General features: G+C 42.1%; 1 protein-coding gene across 9 annotated transcripts in view; it reads left to right on the top strand.

Moving 5' to 3' along the window:
- WDFY3 (WD repeat and FYVE domain containing 3) overlaps positions 1-17,046 on the top strand; it is a 166,946-nt gene extending 149,900 nt beyond the window's left edge. For 7 of the 9 annotated variants that reach the window (XM_017820126.1, XM_017820127.1, XM_017820120.1 and 4 more), the window contains 12 exons: positions 1,357-1,448; positions 1,783-1,995; positions 4,587-4,734; positions 5,781-5,935; positions 6,383-6,541; positions 7,997-8,176; positions 9,227-9,409; positions 10,037-10,133; positions 11,109-11,438; positions 12,102-12,213; positions 12,625-12,822; positions 13,361-13,481. In XM_017820126.1, the coding sequence (XP_017675615.1) occupies positions 1,357-1,448; positions 1,783-1,995; positions 4,587-4,734; positions 5,781-5,935; positions 6,383-6,541; positions 7,997-8,176; positions 9,227-9,409; positions 10,037-10,133; positions 11,109-11,438; positions 12,102-12,213; positions 12,625-12,822; positions 13,361-13,481 (1,988 nt within the window). Of the gene's footprint in view, positions 1-1,356; positions 1,449-1,782; positions 1,996-4,586; positions 4,735-5,780; positions 5,936-6,382; positions 6,542-7,996; positions 8,177-9,226; positions 9,410-10,036; positions 10,134-11,108; positions 11,439-12,101; positions 12,214-12,624; positions 12,823-13,360 lie in introns of all 9 variants that reach the window. The other 2 variants (XM_017820119.1, XM_017820122.1) reach the window with 1 other exon arrangement.
- Positions 17,047-20,273: the final 3,227 nt, after the last annotated feature.

Genomic DNA, 20,273 nt, shown 5'->3' on the forward strand with positions numbered 1-20,273 from the left:
TTTAGAACTTTGTTTTAAAGTATTCCTAATGATTTTGTTGAAATGTCACAGCTTTTGTGACAGTGATACTCAACAGGAGTCAGATATCACACCTGTTCTCTGTAGGATGTGCATGTTACTTAGGGATTTTTGTAACTCTTAACAGTGGCATTAAGCTCTTATATTCTGAGCTCTGTGCTGTGAACCTAACAAGCAGCAGAACAAGAACATAACTGAGAAGTCTCACCAAGTAAATTTTTGGTAATCACAATATGCCCCTATTTAATGCTCAGAGTGGGAATGGGGCTGTTCAGGGCAGGATGAATGTATTGTGCCCAGACCATGCCCAGGGGAATCACCTATATCCTTGGACATGGAGCTTGGGGGGGACACCAGTTAGCTGCTCATTGTTAGGAAATGAATATTTAGCCTGTATTCCTATGATGTGTAGCCATTCTCATGGGTAGAACAATAATTCCATTACATGACACAGAATGTTTGTATTGTGATGTTCCACCAGGGTCTCTCAGTACAGTTTGCTGTTACACTGTCTCATACTGGGTTTTATTTTCTTCAAAAAACACTCATTTGACATGTCATTGCTATATACATGCTAAACAGATGCCAAATACAGGTTATTTCCCTCTCTTAAATTGGGACCAGCACATTTATTTCAGTTTTCCTCACAGAATGAGAACAATGAAGTCAAACAGAAGATAAGAAAATGAACCTTGCTGTGCTGATTCCTCTGTGTGCAAAATGGGCAGCTGGTCCCCAGTAGCAGGGTTGGCTGCTCAGGTGGGAGCTAAGCTGGCACAACAAGGTTCTGGCTGTGCAGTGATCACAGAGGGCTGTTTTACTGGCTGGTGTTTGCATTAACTTTCATGCATGGCAGTGGATCTTTCCCATGACAGGAAGAGAAAAGCAGAAATTTACTTAAATAGAAAAATGGACAAAATAATCATGTTCCAAGAGCACTTAAAAGAGAAACATAGAGGTTTTGAATTCAGACTGTACATTACAGCGTTGTGAAGACAGAGGATGTGTAATCTAATCAACACCACTAGCTGGAAGAGTAATGTTAGTTTTGAAGACCATATACTGAAACACTTCTTCAGAAAACTTAGCATGGAATATTTGAATTCTTCTTCCTGCAAGCCGTCTTGCATGAACAACCAAGGCAGAATTTTTCATGTTTTGTTGCTTGACAGTTAAAAACAACATAGTATTTTAAAGAAAAGACAAAAATGGCTTCCTCTATGAAGGAAAGGTGTTAAAATTTGAATTTTTTTTATAATATTTTTTCACCTTTGCTGTTGCAGTGCAGTTTCAGTGCTTCTCTCCAAGCTTTTGTTTTCGTTTTTGTCTTTTTAATAGGTTGCAAACAAAATGGCACTAAACTTGGTGATGTCATACTCCCTCCGTGGGCGAAAGGAGATCCTCGTGAATTTATCAGAGTTCATCGGGAGGTAATTTACACTTTAGTAATGACAATAGAAAGCCTCAGTTGGGACCTTCTGCTGCATATTAATCTAAGCTCAGTTTGTGTGGTCACAGTTAGCAGCCAGTTTGTGAGTTGAGGGTTGATGGCTGATTGTTGTCAAGGTCTGTAGAACCAGCGTTTTCTCCCCTTTCTTTTTGGCCAGGCAGTACATTGAGGCAAGACTTGCTTCAGTGAAAAGCTGTATCAGAACATAACAAAAACATGTCAGAATATGTTCTGCATTTTTCTTTGTGGCAGGTGTAGTAAGCTCAACCCATGACCAGTCTGTCTAGTTTTAATGCATGCCCTTTGAATTTCAGGCTCTGGAATGTGACTTTGTGAGTGCACACCTGCATGAGTGGATTGACTTGATCTTTGGCTATAAACAGCAAGGTCCTGCTGCAGTAGAAGCTGTAAATGTCTTTCACCATCTCTTCTATGAGGGGCAAGTGGACATATATAACATCAATGACCCATTAAAAGAGACAGCTACCATAGGATTCATTAATAACTTTGGACAGATACCAAAGCAGGTATACCCTTTGTAGAATTCTTATTTTGCGGTTAACACTTAAATTGAAATGTGTTAATATGGAACAAGAAGGTGTTTTAGGAGTAAAACTTGTTCTTCCAGTGATATGAAATCATTTACATTTCTGTCATACATGATGCAATGATTAACTTTAGGCTTTCCCTGTGAGATTAGAAATGTCTTTTTTTTCCCCTTTACATCCTTAAAGGCAAAATGAATTATAGCTCAACTCTAAAAATCAATATTAAAAAAAAAAAGTATGTTCCTGCTGCAAAGTTAGAGGGGAGGAGTGAAAATGTAGTTTCAAGGTAAAGCCTAGTGTTTAGGTATTTTAGGTTATCCTGTAATAAAATTATTTCTATAATAGATATGCTTCCTTTTTTTACACCAGTCTCTTGACGTTCTACAGGGCTTGGCCACATCTTTTATTTGAAGAATATGTTGCAAAAAAAATTAAGACTTTAAATTAGGAAGCTATGACTCTTGTAGGACAGCTGTAGTTGAGATAGATAGACACATTTTAAAGCTTTAAAGTTTTTGTTCTCTTTAAGAGATTAGATTTAATATTACATTTAATAATTTAAAGTTTTACTTTGTGGGGTTCTAGGTTTGGGGAGATTGACTGTTTATTTTTATTTATTTTTTTTTTAATTGTGCATTTCTTTAGAGTCAGCAATTCACTGGGAACCCAACCAATGTGTTGGAAACTTTAGACTCAGCTCTCAGCACTTAATGTTTTAGGACAGCCACGGGATATTTCCTGTGGCAACCCACTGACAGCTGTCGGTCTCTCACAGCTTGGAAGGAAGGCTAAGAACTGTTCATCTGTCTTCTGTGGCTTTTCTCCTTTTCCTTCCTTGTGCTCTCTCAATAATCTAATTATGTAGTGGCTGCAGGGTTTTCTCCTCTTACATAATAACCAGTCACTGGGTTGTGATGATAATCAGACATGGCCCAGCTAAAGCCAGATGAACAGATAGGGGCAGGGCAGAGCAGGGCAGTGGAAGAGCATTGCAGCTGAGTCGAAAGGTCTGCCTGAATCTTCCAATGCCTGTTGGATACAAATGTGGTGAGATCTACCAGAAACTGCATGAGGAAATAAGCTGCAATAAAGTCAGGAAACTCAGAACTTCTTCCAGTCATTTTTGGTGGTGAGTGCTCTTGGAGCACATTTTTATGTGACTGTTGAGTTTTTCTGTTACCCCCTGACTTTCCACAGAGGATCCAGGGCAGGCTGTCTCAGTGGCATGGCTGCTCTGCCCTTTTTCACTTCTTTGCTGCACGGAGATGTAACATGGAGACTACATCTTCTTTATCTCATCTCTTACACTAGTAATGCACCTTGTAGTTTGGTTTTCCATTTTAAAAGTCTGTGATGCAAAACATTGCAGAGCTGATGCTATGTTTATAAGAGGGCTCTCACCAACTGCAACGGGCCTGAGATACCACAGCGTGAGGGGCAGAGCAAAATGAATAAGCAAGAGGAACAGTCATTCAAAGGAGGGGTTGGGTTTTTTTGTTGCTGGAATTGGAGAGTTTTGAGATCCGTTGTCCATGTGAAACACTGTATGATGGACCTTCTCTCTGTCTTCCCATAGCCCAGCCAGATGGGAGGCATGCTATCGTTCAGGGAGGGGGGTGGCATGCAGACTGTGTTGTTATTTGTACCCAGGGGGTTGGTACAAGCAGTAGAAACATGTCTACACCGTCATAGTTCAGCTACCTCAGGCTTATGCATGTTCCCTCTGCTTTGGAAAGGCAAACAGGTAGCACATTCCAAGGGGCTCAAAGGAAAACAAGTTTCAGCATTGGAATTTCAGTTCTCCTTTCAGTGCTGCAGTAGCCTCTCTGTGAAAGAGCTGTTGAAATCTTGCAAAATACTACTCAATGTTTATGTTTGTCAGTTACATATTGTAATACATAGCGTCTACCACCTAAGGTGTTTATTATTAATTTATCAAGTGATAAACCTTAGTGTGTGTCACTGATGAACGTGGCTTATTAGAAGCAACGATTGCCTTGTATAACACTGGAATGGTCACTGAAGCGATAAAATGTAAATTCAGCCCCTCATAATGAAAAGCTATGCAGAAGATAATCAGGGACTCAGATGCCTTTCTTGTGCATGATTGTCATATGGGGTCCCATTCCATGCCCACCCATGTTGTTACTCTGTGCTTTGGTAGCCTCCAAAGCGAGGTGTTTATGGGACAAACAAGCAAGGTGCCTGCTGTTTGTGGGACACAAGCTTTGTTTCAAAGCCAAAACTTAGCTTTCAGTTTACCATGGGTTAGAATTTCTTACCGCGTTATGCATCAGCTTTGGGATTTCTGCTTGCTTTAATTCAGCTGCTTTTGCAACTGGGAGCAGCTTTAAAAAAAAACTTTGCTCCCTGGAGGATTTCATATTGTTTGTTGACGTTTTTTTGAAATGATTGCCATAAGTTATTAGTGAATACAAGAGCGGTTAAGTAACATTTGCTGACCTGCAGAATTTTTAGGCGGTAAATTGGACTTATTTATGATCTTTTTACGTTTGTGCCCTTGTAAGCCTGTAATTTTTGATCATGATTAGTTTCTTGATGAATTTCAGCTCTTCAAAAAACCACACCCACCAAAGCGTGTTAGAAGCCGACTGAATGGAGAGGCTGTGGGAACCTCTGTGCCTCCTGGTTCCACAGGTGACAAGATTTTCTTCCATCATTTGGACAACCTGCGGCCATCTCTTGCTCCAGTGAAAGGTAAACTGTAAAGCCACAGTAATTGTTCCTGTTCCATCATCCGAGCATTCAGAGTTTCAGCAAGATAGTCCCTTTTCATCTTTTGCTTAGTTCTGATATTGCTACTGCCTGTAGTTTTGTGAGAAGGGCAAATTTAAAATACTCTAATGGTGTAAGATTATGTTCTTAGCTGCTTTAAAGTGTACTTGGGAAGCACCAGTTTAATATAACTTTGTTTCAACAGAGGGATAAAATGGGGCCCAAGCACCTCTTTATAGAGTTTTAGTTTAACAAACAGCATTCAGGGTATGTTGCTTCTGGGCCTGCACTAGCCTTGGTTTTTGTGATTTTTATGGCAAAAGGCTTCTTTGTTGCAGTGCCAAGAAATACTGAGAAGTATTGGCAGAAAAGGGTGGTGTTGGTAGCTGCACTGAGACAAAAGAAGGTGGTTTTTGACTTCATATTTGACATTATACTGAGCAAAAGTTAATTGTCTGTGAGGCAGGTAAATGCTATACAGTGATTTCTTTCCTAGCTGAGTAAGTGACTGTGCCTGCCTGCTGTAAAAAGAGAGGATGTACTATTACACAGGGCATAGTAGGGCTTAAGTGTAGACTCTGAGTCAGGAAATTAGAAAGGACTAATCTATATTTGCAAAGCTTGGGGAAAAACAAATTGGACACTATGAGCTGTAGTCAGGAAAGCAGCTTGTGGGAATGCTTGTCCAAGGTGTTGGAATCAATTTCAAAAACTTATTTTTATTTGTGTCAAAAATGTTGCAATCACTTTTAATGACCACAGGCATCTTGTCTGAGGAACACCTTGTGCAGCCTCACAGATAGCATCAGAGCTGTCTGTGGTCCTCAGAGTATTCTTGCCACTGCTGGTGGTGCTTAGGTCTGTGTTTGTTAGGAGTGAAGCAAAAGTTGCCATCACTGCAGCTGAAACAAAGATTTGTGTAAATAGCCAATACAGAGACCTTGCTTTTGCAGAACAGCAGGTACTTATTGGGATCAGATGGTATTTGTCTCTCCCAGCACTAAAACATAACCCCATCTTCTTTTTAGAGCTCAAGGAGCCTGTGGGACAGATCGTGTGCACTGATAAAGGCATTCTGGCAGTAGAACAGAATAAGGTTCTCATCCCACCTACCTGGAATAAAACCTTTGCTTGGGGCTATGCAGACCTCAGCTGCAGACTGGGTACCTACGAGTCAGACAAGGTTGGTAATCTGAAATCTGTTTTGGTGCTGAATGTACCAAAGCAATTTGTACTCAATAGTGGAAAAAAATCCAACAGTGGAAATTTCTTTCACATGTGAATGAAATAATTTTGTACTGCGTAAGTTTTTTTGCTCCTTACCTGGTTTTCTTCATGGGAGCGCTGGCAGAATAACATAAACCATCTAATAATAATTTTTTTACAGGATCTGCAAAACATGAATGAATTAAATCTATGCAATTAAAGCTCATCTTATATTACCTCAGGAGGCATCTTACAGAGGCAGAGGCTGGAATTGCTTGTGTTTGAGGAAAAACTGCATAAGGGGTAGCAGTGATATCTTAGTGACTGTATCTTAGTGAATGTATGGTGGCAGTCAGGTTTTTATTTTTTATCCTACCACATACTGGTCCTGCAAGTAATTCTTCTTTATTTTTTTTATTTTTAGGCAGTGATTGTTTACGAATGTTTGTCAGAATGGGGTCAGATACTGTGTGCCATTTGCCCCAACCCCAAACTTGTTATCACTGGAGGAACAAGCACAGCAGTGTGTGTGTGGGAGATGGGTGTCTCCAAAGAAAAGGCTAAAGCCCTCACACTGAAACAGGTAAAATACAGTAAAAATGCCTTTTATTTAAATTAATGTTACAGGATCAAAGTTATTATTTCTCCCTTAGTAAGCTTTGAAGCCATGAGTCCAGCAGATCTTTGGAGAAGGGAGGAGTCGAGGCACAGATCTGCATTGAAAGTGGGCAAAATGCATCTTTAAAATTGCATCATATTTAAGGATAGTGGAACACCAGGAGCTTTTGGTAGTGATGTTAACAAAATTGTACAGGTGTGTTTTGGGAAATGATCTGCTTTATTGTAGTGTTATATGTAACCCCCCCATCTAAAAACTGTGTCAGGAAGGACGGTGAAAGGAGGCTGCCTTAAAGGTTAATTTTCCTCTTTTTAAATTGGTTTTTTTTTTAATTACTTTTTCTTTAAAAATATGTATGTTCAAATTACATTTCTGTGCAAAACTTTTGTCTTTCTGGCAATAATGTTTGTGGAGCAGAGTATACTTCTTTAGGATCACCTGAAGTTTTTTCTTGCTTTATTAATTCAAGACAGCAAGTTCTAATCTAAAGCAAGCAGCTGTGCTTTAAAGTCAGTTGCAGCTAAGCGCAGAGAGGGTTTTTTGTGTTTACTAAGGAAAAAACAAACAAAAAATCACAAAATGCACACACAAACAAACAAAAAACCCCAACCCTAACTTAATCCAAGTATTCTAGGAGCTGTGTATAATTGTTATAGGTAGTTAGGTTGTAGAGTGTTACTGTTCCTGTTGGCATCTTAACAGTAGGACTTTTTGTTAGAGAAAAGTTTTCACTCAAACTTAAGGAATTTAGAGAATTATTTAACAAATTCCCTTGCTCGGTATCTAACAACTGTACAGAGCTGTGTTTCCAAAGTATTTTACTTCAGAACAGTGCAAGATAAAACACTGTATGTTAAATTTCAGGGTAGTATATTGAAGGCCATCTACTGTACTTCAGCCAGTGATTTGTGACTGAGTATGCTGCAGTTAAGCCTAAAATATAAAAGTTGGGCCTAATATGAGTAGACACTTGTATTTTTCTCCTCCTTCCAATTGACTTTGCCTTTTTGGTTGCAGCTCTTTCTTGTCTCTTTTATCTTCTCTTAAACATCAACACAAGTTTATAAAGGAGCCATTAGTTTCTGTTTTCAGAATGTAATTTCAGGTGCAGCCTGGAACACGTTCTGACCCTATAAACAGGCTACTGCTGCAGAATGTTTTTTTTCCAGTGGAAGGCTCTATGCCATTAGACTCTTGAAATTCTGTTTTGACAAAGTACTTTTTAAATGGGAAAAAAATTATTAGTCTATCATTTCTAATTATGAAAATAGTTATCAACTGAATGCTTGTAAGGCAGCTGCATCTTCTGATAGAATATTCATGTTACATTATCTGAATCTTCCAGATAAGAGGGTTTAATGTGCAATTTTTGTGCTCTCTCCTGATTTCAGCTTGTTCCTCCTGACTTGTGTTTTGCAGGCATTACTGGGTCATACTGACACTGTCACATGCTTAACAGCATCACTGGCTTATCACATAATTGTGAGTGGATCACGGGATCGCACCTGCATCATCTGGGATTTGAATAAACTCTCCTTTCTAACGCAGCTTCGAGGTCACAGGGCTCCAGTTTCAGCTCTCTGTATAAATGAATTAACGGTAAGAACCAAATGCCACCCGTTCAATGCCATTCCATGTGGGAACAGTAGCAAGAGTCGGAAATTGCTAAATCGAGGAAAAACAAACTGGGCTCTTCTGTTAGTTTGTCAAAAATCATATAAATCACCTGAAAACTTAATTAGCTGGTTTAGGAAATAATTTGTGTCTTTTGTCCAGAGTTACACATGGATTCATTCCATGAAGAGTAGCTTGAGCTCAGGAGAGGTTATTAACAGTGCTGGAAGCAGTATAGCTAGTGTGACATTCAGAGTGGATTGTCAAACCTGCCACAGGAGCTAAGAAAAGGTTTTGATATGTGACCTTGGCTGACTTCTCTTAAGCTTAACATAAAGGAAGCAGAAGATACCCTGGGTGAGGCTGCAGTGCCAGTTGTAGTGGAAATGGACACATCCTAAAAGCTTGTATGCCTGGTGGTCCTATGAGTTACAGGTCATCATTTGTGCAGCTCCCATGCATGGTCAGCAAGGCTGGATGGACCCTGTTGCAACTGGAGCAGATGTTGTGATTGAAATCAAGACAAAATGGGGCTGTAATGCACAGAGGGGGTAGCATGAGGCACAGTTTATTAGCTGTTAGTTGTCTGGTTGTAGTGTTGCCAGTGATTTAGACTGCAGCTCCTGTTTCTTCTCTGCACTAGTTTTGACTGTTCCCAATAAGGAAGCAAATGAAATTTAAGGTGGTACATGTCTGTGAAAAAGAGAGGCGTCAGCATGAGCAGAGTCTTTGGAAACTGAGAAGGGAAAGTATTGAAAATATGCTGTTGGATTGTTATGCTGTGAGTAGTGGAGGAATTGGTCAACTCACTGTACCCTGTAAATACAACAAATACGTTGCTACTAAGTCTAATTTTCTAGGTATAATTAAAAAAAAAGGGCATATAATCCTAAAGGTTTCTTCAGGTGGCCAAACTCAACTTGACTAAAACTTCTTGAAAAGTGCCAGCCTGAACTTGGCTGAACTTGTTTTATGATGGAACCCGGCTTATATTTTTGCTGAAGACTTGTATTGAGGTGTTATTTGTCTTTGCAGGGAGATATTGTATCCTGTGCTGGCACTTACATCCATGTGTGGAGCATTAATGGCAGCCCTACTGCAAGTGTCAACACTTTCACTGGCCGAAGCCAGCAAATTATGTGCTGCTTTGTGTCAGAGATGAATGAGTGGGATACCCAGAACGTCATAGTAACGGGGCATTCGGATGGAGTTGTCCGGGTAGGTACCAGGAATCGCCGCTTGGAAAATTAAGTTTACACCTTAGTAGTAACAGTATTTAGAGAAGCCATGTCTACCCAACACAGTGTCCTGGCCACTACCAAAAACAGTCCTGCTGTACTTGGGTGTTTCACCTGAGCAGTTCTTTCTCCCCTTCGATGCACTCATTGGGATGTGGTAACTAGGAATGGTCAGTAGCAAACGTCTTCCTTCCTGCTCTGTTTTGATCACATTTTGGTCACTAGCTTTTGTGCCTGGAGGTTGTAGTTTTTGTTCACCATTTTTGTTCTACATAGACATTTCAATTTGTTGCCTAGAAAGAAAAGAGAAACTTAGTGTCATCTCTGATCAGTGTGAGTCTAACCCAGTTTTCAGTACTTTCGTGTGCAGCCTTGGGCTTGCCGTAAACAGAGTCTGCTGGTGAGATGGCTCTGTGGAGTGGGTTCAGGCATGAACACAGATGTCCTTTTATAGTATCTAATCCCCAAAATCAAGGGGATGTGACCTGCCTTGCATGCTACCAGTGCAAATATACAGTTCTACTCACCCATTTTAACTCTATAAGTAGCTCAGAAGAAAGACAGAAGTTCAGTAAAGTGCTACTTTACCTATCCCTTGTCCCTCCAGTTCTGGCGGATGGAATTTTTGCAAGTACCAGAAACACCAGCTCCAGAGCCTGTAGAGATGCTGGAAATGCCAGAGGATTGTCAGGAAGCACAAATAGGTATGTTTTGTATTTGCCTTTTATCTGATCTTTGCTATGTGTCGGTAAAATCCTGTGGTTACAGAGTGCAGAATGGATGATGGAGATTTTGTCTGAAAAGACAGTAGGCACAATAAGTAGAGTATGTGAGTTTCGTTCACCACCTTGCCCAAGGTAGTTTTATGTTGCTGTGAGTAAGAAAAAGTGTTGCCCATCATAGCTTTTTTCCTGAAGATGGAACTTTTCTCTGTGTGGTTATTTGTGCTATTGGTGAACCCAGTAGATGCTACCATTGTCCAAAATGTCCAATATTCTTTTAGTCTGAAATGGAATTGTAGCATAACAACAGAGTTAAAAACATCTACTGATGGAACAGCATGCTGTTTAGGCAAGCAGGGATATAATTTTCCCCTGTTGGAAGATTTTGGTCTGCGCTTGCTGATTGTTTGCCATCTCGTTTTCCTCTTGCCCTCTTCATGTTGAAGATATGAGATCCAGATCCAAATCCAAACCATGATACTCTTTAGTAATCATTATGTAAATGCAAGTTTCTTTTTCTGTGTCAGTGAGAGTATAAATGTCTTTGGTGATTGCTTTTTTGTATTAACAAATCTGCATCATATTTTTCAGTCAGACAGTTTCAGCATAGCTGACTGTGCTTGTGTAAGTTTTGCTGAAAGGTTTTGCCGACTTGAGCATTTTTGAAGGTTTCGCTCGTTGTGTCTGTCATAGCCTACCTCAGACGGACTGTTGCAGGAAATAACTTCAGCTAAGGAGTGTTATTTTCTGACAGACCAGTGCAAAAGAGATGAATGGTGGGATTCCTGGCAAGAGCTGAATCTCTGCAAAGGCTTTGAGATGCCAGCGTGCTGTTTCCCTCTCGCCATGCAGTGGTGGTACCCGCTGGGTTGTGGGCAGTGGCAGTATCTGAATAAGGCAAAAGCGCAGGCCGTGAGCAGCCTTGCTATCAACATCTCTCTTGTTGTGTGAATCCAGGGCAGGAAGCCCATGAAGAGGACAGCAGTGACTCTGAGGCAGATGATCCATGCATAGGCCAGGACACAAAACTGCCGGAGAGCCAGAGTCAACCAGGCAGCACCAGCCACAGGCCTAGGTCATCGTCCAACAGAGCAGCAGCAGCGTGGTCAGCAGACAGTGGCTCTGATGACTCCAGGCGTTGGTCAGACCAGCTCAGCTTGGATGAGAAAGATGGTTTTATCTTTGTGAATTATTCTGAGGGACAAGCAAAAATGCATCCCCATGCTCAGGTTAACCACCCACACCCCAGCTATGCTGAAGCACGGCACTACAGCAAGCTTAAACCAGGTAAAAAAAATTGGGCACACTCCTTGGTTTTAGTCCCTAGTGTAATGTTATACGGTGTGGAATATCCCTTAGATTGCTTTGATTCAGCTGTACACCTTGTGCCCCCTCCCAGCTTACTGCACACCTCCAAACTCCTGAGAGGGGATAGGCTGCAAAGTGGGGAAAAAGACATTCTGCAAGTACTACTGTAAAATAGGCAAAGCACTGGAATGTCATCAAAACTGCTGTAGTCACATACCCAAAACACAGCATCATATGACCTTTTATGAAGAAAATTAATGACAGTTGGAAATCTAAGTCTTTACTTGAAAAATACAATACAATGGTTAAAATAAATTTAAAAAAAAAGAAAGTGAGGCTATGCCAGTCCTTTCCAGCTTTGGTACAGGGCTTCACTGTGTCCCCATTCTCTGCAACTCCCAAGTGGACTCAGAGAAACTGGAGGCTTTGTGCATTGTTGTGTATCCTCTCCGTGCATACATGCATTGGAGAGCAGTGGAAAACTCTGTTTTCCCTGAGTGAAACTTAAGCCATAGAGAGTGATCTCCAGCGGGACATTTTTTCTTTCTGCAGAGTTGCATGTAGAAGTGTTGGGGGAGGAGGGAACAAAAATGAGAACCAACAAGTTTGCTTTATCCCTTCGTCCTTCCCACTCATTTCTAGGATACAGATGGGAGCGCCAGTTGGTGTTTAGAAGCAAACTAACTATGCACACGGCATTCGATCGCAAAGACAACGCACACCCAGCAGAAATCACTGCACTCGGCATCTCCAAGTGAGTAGCTCACAAGCTATTGCTTAAAACATTTTTGGGTGTTGTCAGCAGGAAGTGTCAGAATCACAGACTATTCTGAGTTGGAAGGGACCCACAAGGATCATCAAGTCCAGCTCTTAGGTGAATAGCCCGTACAGGGATCAAGTGGTACCAACCAGCCATTGCTCTTTGCACAATGCTGTTTTGTGATGCTTCTGTTTGGGGCAACCTTCTTCAAGAACTGAGATTAAAACAGTGAAATAAGTAGATTTATTCGGCTGTATTATGTTACATAGAGTGTTGTAGCTCCGTTTCTCAGTCAGACCAGGCTAATTGGCATCACACAGTCTCTGACATGTACAAACAGCCATCGGTGCCTGCGTGTTACTGTGCCAGAGTTGTTACAGGAATGCTTTTGCTTTTTTCTTGCAGGGATCACAGCAGGATTCTTATTGGGGATGGCCGGGGCAGGGTGTTCAGCTGGTCTGTAAGCGATCAGCCGGGTCGATCTGCAGCTGACCACTGGGTGAAGGATGAGGGGGGAGACAGCTGCTCGGGCTGCACCGTCCGGTTCTCACTCACTGAGAGGCGTCACCATTGCAGGAACTGTGGACAGCTCTTCTGCCAGAAGTAAGCCAGCCAGCAGTCTCCTTTGGGCTCTGTTCCATACAGAGTTTTAGGCTGGGTAAAGCTGTTGCATGCCACAGAACTCTGGCAAAAGATTGAGGTTTCCTTTACCAACTTAAACTGTGTGTAGGACTGCAAGGATGCTGATTTAGGAGCCACTGGAAGGCAGCCTCAGACAGGAGGATGTATGACATGGAGGCTGTATGTGAGTTCCTCTTATCCATGAACTGAAGTGAAAGTCTCCTTTCTGGTCCACTGGGTCAGGGATGGTATTTCTAGTTTCATCTCTGTAGCTCTACGTTGAGTCTAAACTAGTGACAACAGCTGTTTCTAACTGTCACTCAGAGTCACTGCACTGATTCTGTGGCAACCATATGAGTTAAATTCTGCTTCTGCCACGTTGCATTGCATTTCCATGTAAAGATAAGGTTGGACAGTTTTCTGGTGTTTGAAGTCATGATGACAATTTACACAGCTGGATAGAAAACGCATGGAAATGGAGGGGACCTGTGTTAAGCAATGCTTTGTTTTTTCTCTCCAGGTGCAGCAGGTTCCAATCTGAAATCAAACGACTGAAGATTTCCTCACCAGTCAGAGTGTGCCAGAACTGCTTCTACAACCTGCAGCACGAGCGGGGTTCAGAGGAGGGGCCCAGAAATTGATGGGGTCTCGGCAAACAGAGACCTCATCCAGCCCCGCTGTCACTCCAAGGACTAGTGAGAGCACCGTGCGGTGATCGGAAGGGATTAGAATATTGTCTGTTTACACTTACGTTTATACTGCGTTCTAAGCACTAAAAGTAAAAAGGGATCATTGAGTTGGTTTGTGTTGACAGAAGGTAAACGAGGCTGACAGCAAAATGAAGAGCAAGGCCCAGGAAGACATGATTAGTAACCGCAAATCCAACAGAACTGTCAACCCCTAAACCTATGTGACGTGGCTATGGAGAAAATCCTCACTTATCCTAAACACCCCTTCTTGTCTTGTTTTTGTAGAGCTAGTCATCTTATTCGGGGGGAGGGGGAGGGGAAGGCTTTTTAGAAGATAGTTGTAAATCTGCCTTCTTCGCAAGCAACTGTGTATATTGTAAATAGGTATAATGGCCTTTTTATCTAAATATGAACTTAACTGCCTGTTACATGGGACTTCAGATTAACCACTGTACTTTGTGTGGCATCTTTATCTCATCTATCAATTTAAATACGAATGTTTAAAAAAAAAAACAAACCAGAAAACTCGAAGGCATTATGTGTATTTCTGTTAAAAATCCAGTCTGTGCATGTTTGTTCTTTCAGTTGCCCACAGTATCTTAATTTAAGTGAGGCTATTCATAGAATTACATAGATTTTTTCAAAAAAAAAAAAAAAAAAACCAAAACATTTTTGAGAATAGGAATTTGGAGTATTTTATTCTAGCTGTAAGATAACCAGGAACTAAATTGTACACTTGTGTTGCATTTTATACCAAACTATTTACCACCTCAGTGTTGTTCATATTTAATAAGGCCTCTTTTATACATATGTCAGAGCTGCAGTTTTATTAATTACTTACTGTTCGTTAGCAGCTGATTCATGCAGTGCAAGAACCAGCTTTTACCTTCTTTAGTCAATAGCAATTGGCTTGCAGATAGGTACAGAATGAATTCCTTGTGCATAAAACTTAACCGCTGTTGTCCTGTAGCTTGTTTGCAAAAAAAAGCCTTTTGGAACAATAGGCATTGCTCTAAAACAGGGTCATATTTAGTCATGTCAGAAATGCTTCTCGGAGCCCTCTCTGTCTTTCAGCACATGGCATCAACTTGAGGACAGCAGTAGATTTCCATTATGGTTTTTAAGTTCCAATATGAATTTAATTGCAGTATTTTTTTACTACTATGTCATTTATTTTGCACTACATGTGGGATGAAGTAGAGACACTGATATCCACTGGGATTGGAACACGTACATTGGATAGGCCCATGGACGTGGACTTAATTTCTGCATGAGGTCTTGCCAGTGGGTTTTTGGTTGGGTGAGGGTGGAGAGGGAGGGCAGCGGGCAGGCTGGTGTTCGGTTTGGTTTTGGTTTTTAACATATGTGTATATATTTTGTAAATGGGTGACAGACTGATCTAGGTATATTCACAATGGATTCTTCTAAATAGCAGTAGGGATATGGCCCAGACCAACAGAAGACAGGTGGCCTCATGTTTGCTCTGTTACTACTTCAGTGAGTGCCATCACTCACAACTTCACTTGGAATGAGTTGGGCAGACTCTGGCCCTGGGATGGCAAATAATTAAAACCGTTGCTGTTATCAGAATCACACCATCAAAAATGCCCTCTGTGCTGGTGTGAGCTCCTTCCGAGAAGGTCCTTGACACTGTGGGGGCACACCTGTCTTCTCTTGATTTGAACTTTTAGCAGTGAATAATTTGTTAATTCTGACCACTTACTATTTACCCTGGTATCACATGTTTATGCACTGAAGGTTAAATATGTATTTTGATACTTTTTTGTTTATTATGTATGTGCTGGTCTGTAAAATGAGATATATTCCTGTTTTGGTATGTATACTAGGTCCCCAAATGAACAGAAAGGCTTCTCTAGAGCCCTTGCACACTGTTGAGTAAATGCAGGTTTGTTGAGCTTAGCTGACCCAAATTTTGATCCAAAGAGTGATGGTCAAGTAGCCACACTGCCTGGCTACCCTACAGATTTGACCCTAAAAACAGGAAAAGGTCCTTGGTAAGCATGTGCAGAGCACTGGAATTTCTGTGTTCAGCTGTTCTCTCTAACGTTGCCTTCACCCTTCCCAAAATGATGCAAAACCAGCATAGTTCAGAAGACAGGCTAGTGGCCTTAATGTTTTCCGTTTGAGCAAAAGGCTGTTTCAACAACTCCTAAATGCCTTTGAGTCCACAGAGCTTTTCTTCCCCTTGCCTCCAGATTTCAAATCAAACCCAAATTTAAGGAAGTCGTCTTTTCTGTGGACCGGAACTTGTACATCCACGTAATTAAACCCTAATAAAAACAAGGTTATGGCAGTAACACTGATACAATCTTAACACTAGAAGCAAGCAGTTGGCATGTAGTGCTAATGCAGGCTCACGGGGGCAGCAGGCCATCAGTGCAGAGGTAGGTGGTCAACTGCATCCAGCACGGGTGGTGTTGTGCACCTTTAATGTTTGGCAGCGTACTAAAAAAAAAAAAATTCATTATTCTTTACAATTTCCTTAGTGTAGAGGTCCCAGTTTACATTTTGCAAACAAACCAGCACAGCCCTCTTACCTAATTCTTCAGTTGCGCTGTTCCAAAAAACCACATTCTTTCTTGCTGGAGGTGGAGGGAAAAAACACACCTGCTCGTATTTCCTCTGGCAGCTGGTGCTGTGGGCAACTGTTGTGTTCACGTGGGAGTGGGGGTTTTTTCCGTTTCATTCGAGCTTCTAAGGCAAATACTTGCTTTGTTTTCCATGTAAAAATCTGTTGAGCGAAAATATACTCATGTACACTAACATTGGTAGACTGTATTCTCTGCAAGTACCTCACATGTCTTCTGCCTTGTTCTTTGTAGTAAACTTATCCATGTACTCTTAACATTCGTATGTAGTGTGCAACTGTAATGTCATGCTTTTGAGAGGGGGTTGGCTGCCTCCAGCCAACATTCATCAGTTCAATAGCAAAACACTTTAGATAAGTTATTTTGCACTTTCTTATGTATAAAATTGGTAGAAACTTATATTTGCTTTGTATCATTTAAAGACTCCTTTTGTTTCAGTAAATGAACTGTGTATAAAATACTTATGCAGTTAAAACTGTTTTTAGAAAGTATTTTTAATTTCAGCAAGTTTGGTTACTTGTTGCATGACTATTAACACAGCTGACTTTTTGTGTCAGTGCAATGTATATTTTTTTTTGTCCTGTTATTAACTTGTAAGCCCTAGTTAAATGGCCATTTATTTGTACAGCATCAGGAGTAAATTGAAGATAACTGGCTAAGACTGGAGTGTGGAATTTTGTACTATATTGCAGAATCCAATATCTGTTTTTTGGTGGTTACGTAAAAGGCCTGACGATTTACTATCTAGTGTGCAATCTGTGATATCTGAATGTTCATTGTATATTTGTCTCCAATGCAAAAAGGTAGAGTAACACAATTACAACAATACATGATTAAATGCAATAGTTCAGGTACTGAAGTATTTTTTTTTTCATTTCAAATAAATACCTGCTATTTACCACCAAAAAGCTGGTTTGCATTTGTTGGAAAGATGCAACATTTGCAGCTGAATAAACATTTTTAACATGGGAGTGGTAACTAATGAGTAACATGTTTCTGTATTATCACCAGGAGTAAATTTCTATTGCTTGTTACAGTTTTGCTTTCTGAATGTGGGTATGACCATCCATAATGATGCAGCGTGAAATAATGTCTTAGTTTATTCTTTTTTGCTTTGTGTCACTGTAGAGTGTGAATTAAGAATTTGAAGATGTGTAGAAGAATAGGCTCTGCCAATATAGAGAAAGCAGACAGAATAATTATATGTCATGCTGGGATAAGGACAGTGGAAAAAAGGAGGTTGTATCAAAATCCAGTTTAGATCATCTTCCTCAAGGAGAGAATAACTACTAGAGCAGAACTTGACCTTGTCTGGTAAGAAACAGCCTAAGATCCCCAAATGTTGAAGCATTTTTCTAATTCTTCAATCCATTTTTATACCTTTTTCTAAGCTGGTAAATGCTAAAGAATGTGAGGTTTCATGTTGGCAGTGCCAGCACTGGTGGCCACAAGTTCATCTCCCAACTAAAAACTGGGTTTTAATGCATTTGGACCTGCCATGTTCCTTGGCTGATGGGCACCAGACCTGACAGTGCATTCTTGGAATTTGACGGCAGGTGATTTCTTTAGGTGTAAAAGAAAAGGAACACCTACCAATGAACTTAACTGTCTGTGTGTACTGTGTTTCACACGGACTCCTTCTGTGAACTCTTGGGTTTTTTTAGTTATACTTCGGTGTGATCTTGAACAGCAGTTATAGAAGCCATTTTCATGGCCCTTCCTAAGCCGTGTCTTGGTTATATGGGATTGGTAACGTCCTCTTTTCATAGGTTCAAGGCATTTCCACATTTTCAGTCTTTCCATACACTGAAAAAAATGCTTTCTCTCTAACAGTTATGGGGAGTTACTGTGATTCTCAGCGTGGCTGCAGACGCTGACAGCTGCAGCCCAGCATTCTGCTGTCATGGAGCAGGTCATGGATGAACCTCACCGAAGCATTCTGAGCCAGGTAACCATGCTGACTGTGGGTTGTGGGGTCTGGCATCACCTCCCACTCTTTTTGGGGAGAGATACCCTTACTAACAGTAGCTCCAGGCTGGGCTTTGCAGCCTGATCATTTAGTATATGGAGTATTTTAACTTTATTTTCCCTGGGAAAAAATGATTTGACCACCTTCTTTGGCCTGTGCCATGTTAAAGCACTTAACATGGGCTTAATTTGGTGCAGCCTTTTGAATGACACAGAGAACTTGCCGTCAGTGTCCCATCCTGCCTGCAGAGTGCATGGCAGTGCCTCGTCTCCACAGTTTGTCATGTGATGGAGGGCATGGCTCCGCTGTGGGAAGGTGATCCAGCCCCATGAGGTAGTTTTGCAGTCCTTGCCCTCTGCACCCCAATGTGGACCTCTGCACCTACTCCTCTTTGCCTCTGCCAGCCTGTGGCGTGTTCGAAACCTCCCTTGCACAGGCCTCTGGAGAGCCTGCCTTGGTGAAACAACAACAAAAAAATTGCCCCTTTTGTTTCCCGAACAGGTTGTGAAGCCATAGACTGAGTGGCATGGCCAAAGCATGGGAAGCACTGGCATCCCCCAGGCATGGTGGAGAGTGGAGGTGCCAGGAATAAGCATAGGGCAGGGGCCACAGTCCTGATGGACCTTTTGACTGGGAAAGTGCAGTCCCATCCCTGCCCTGTGGAGCACAGAATTCAGTGTCAACATTAAGATAGTGCAGCTTGGAGTCCCAGTTGCAAATCAGGTGTTGGGAGAGTTCATTTGGCTCCTTTGTGTCCAAACAAAAGGAAAGCCATACCCTTTTGGGAGCTTCCTGCCCTAAACCTGGGTCTGGGAGAAGGTGCTCTGGGAATTTGTGGCAGCTCTAATGTTGGTGTTGGAACTGTAAAATCCCAACAGGCATCAGCTGGGCCAGCAGCCAGTTTTGGAGTGAAACAAGGCAGTGGGTGAGTGATGGGCAGCTCATGGTTAGTGCACCAGCCTTTAACTCTGGCTCTACCACAGCTCCCGCCAGGCAGAAGCACTGCCCAGGGCCAGGCCTTCAATTTAGCAGGTAAAACCCAATTTGTGGCCAATTTGCTGTGACCAAATTGATTTTCATGACAGTTGCAATAACACTGACAATTCAGAAAGGTGAGGTCTGGAGCTGCTTTTCTAAGCTCAAGTGTTCTGTGCTATAGAAAATGCATTTGTGTTTTTAAAGAATTACTGGCAGTGGGACACGTCTATCTCCACGTCAGGACGTGGATTTGATTCACTGGTGAGGTCAGTGTGCCACACCACGCAGGGAGGATGGGGTATGCAAGAACAGAAGTGGGAGTGATGTGCTGGGAGCCAAATCCTGCCCTGTTCCTGAGGGAATTGAGTGACACTGCATAGTGTGTGGCTGGCCCCAAAAAAGGGCAAGAAACGGGACCAAAACTTGAACGTGGCCACTGATGAACCTAAATACAATCACGCCTGCTCAAGAGTGTGCCACAGCCCCTGGCACACTGCCCCAGCCGAGGGCCTCCATGCTGTGAGGTGGGCAGGCCAGCAGGAGATGTGACAAGTTTTTTTTGAAGTGGGAACAAATAGGGAAAGCTGTGAAGTCGTGGAGGGGAACGACCAAAAAAAAAAAGTAACACCCACGTTAAATAAGTAAAAGGTAAACCCAGGCTGCTGAGGGCCAGTGGCAGCTCCCTCCCCATTCCCAGTGCCACTGCAGCATCTGCAGCCTCTGCCGCCTGCTCTGCTGGGCAGAACTGTGCGAGAGCAGAGACAACCTCTGGGCAAGAGTAAGTTTCTGCTGTAAATTCTGAGGTACGGGGGATGTGTGTGGCAAGGCTCTTGCCCAACAGCAGTGATGAAAGCTCTGTGCCATCAGCCACGACCCCCGCCCCGTGCAGGTGAGCTGCGAGGGGGTGGTGTTGACACAAGCTCCGGGAAGAGCTTCCAGCCCTTCCCAGGGGCAGCTTCTGCCCTGTGACAGCAAAGACTGCCGCTCTTAAGGCTTGGCTACTCTCCCCAGACCATCTTGATGAAGCTGGGTGGGGAACCACCGTGGTGCTGCTGGGATCCAGCCGCTCTCCTCTCCTGCAGACAAAGCAGCAGGTCACAGGGATGCTCGTTACAGGAATGCTCTGACTGCAGAGTAACCTGGGATCCATTTCCCAACTGCTGTGGAAGGGCAGAGCTGCCCAGTGTG

This window comes from Lepidothrix coronata, unplaced genomic scaffold, assembly GCF_001604755.1.
Source record: "Lepidothrix coronata isolate B3197 unplaced genomic scaffold, Lepidothrix_coronata-1.0 Scaffold79, whole genome shotgun sequence".
Taxonomy (NCBI): domain Eukaryota; kingdom Metazoa; phylum Chordata; class Aves; order Passeriformes; family Pipridae; genus Lepidothrix; species Lepidothrix coronata.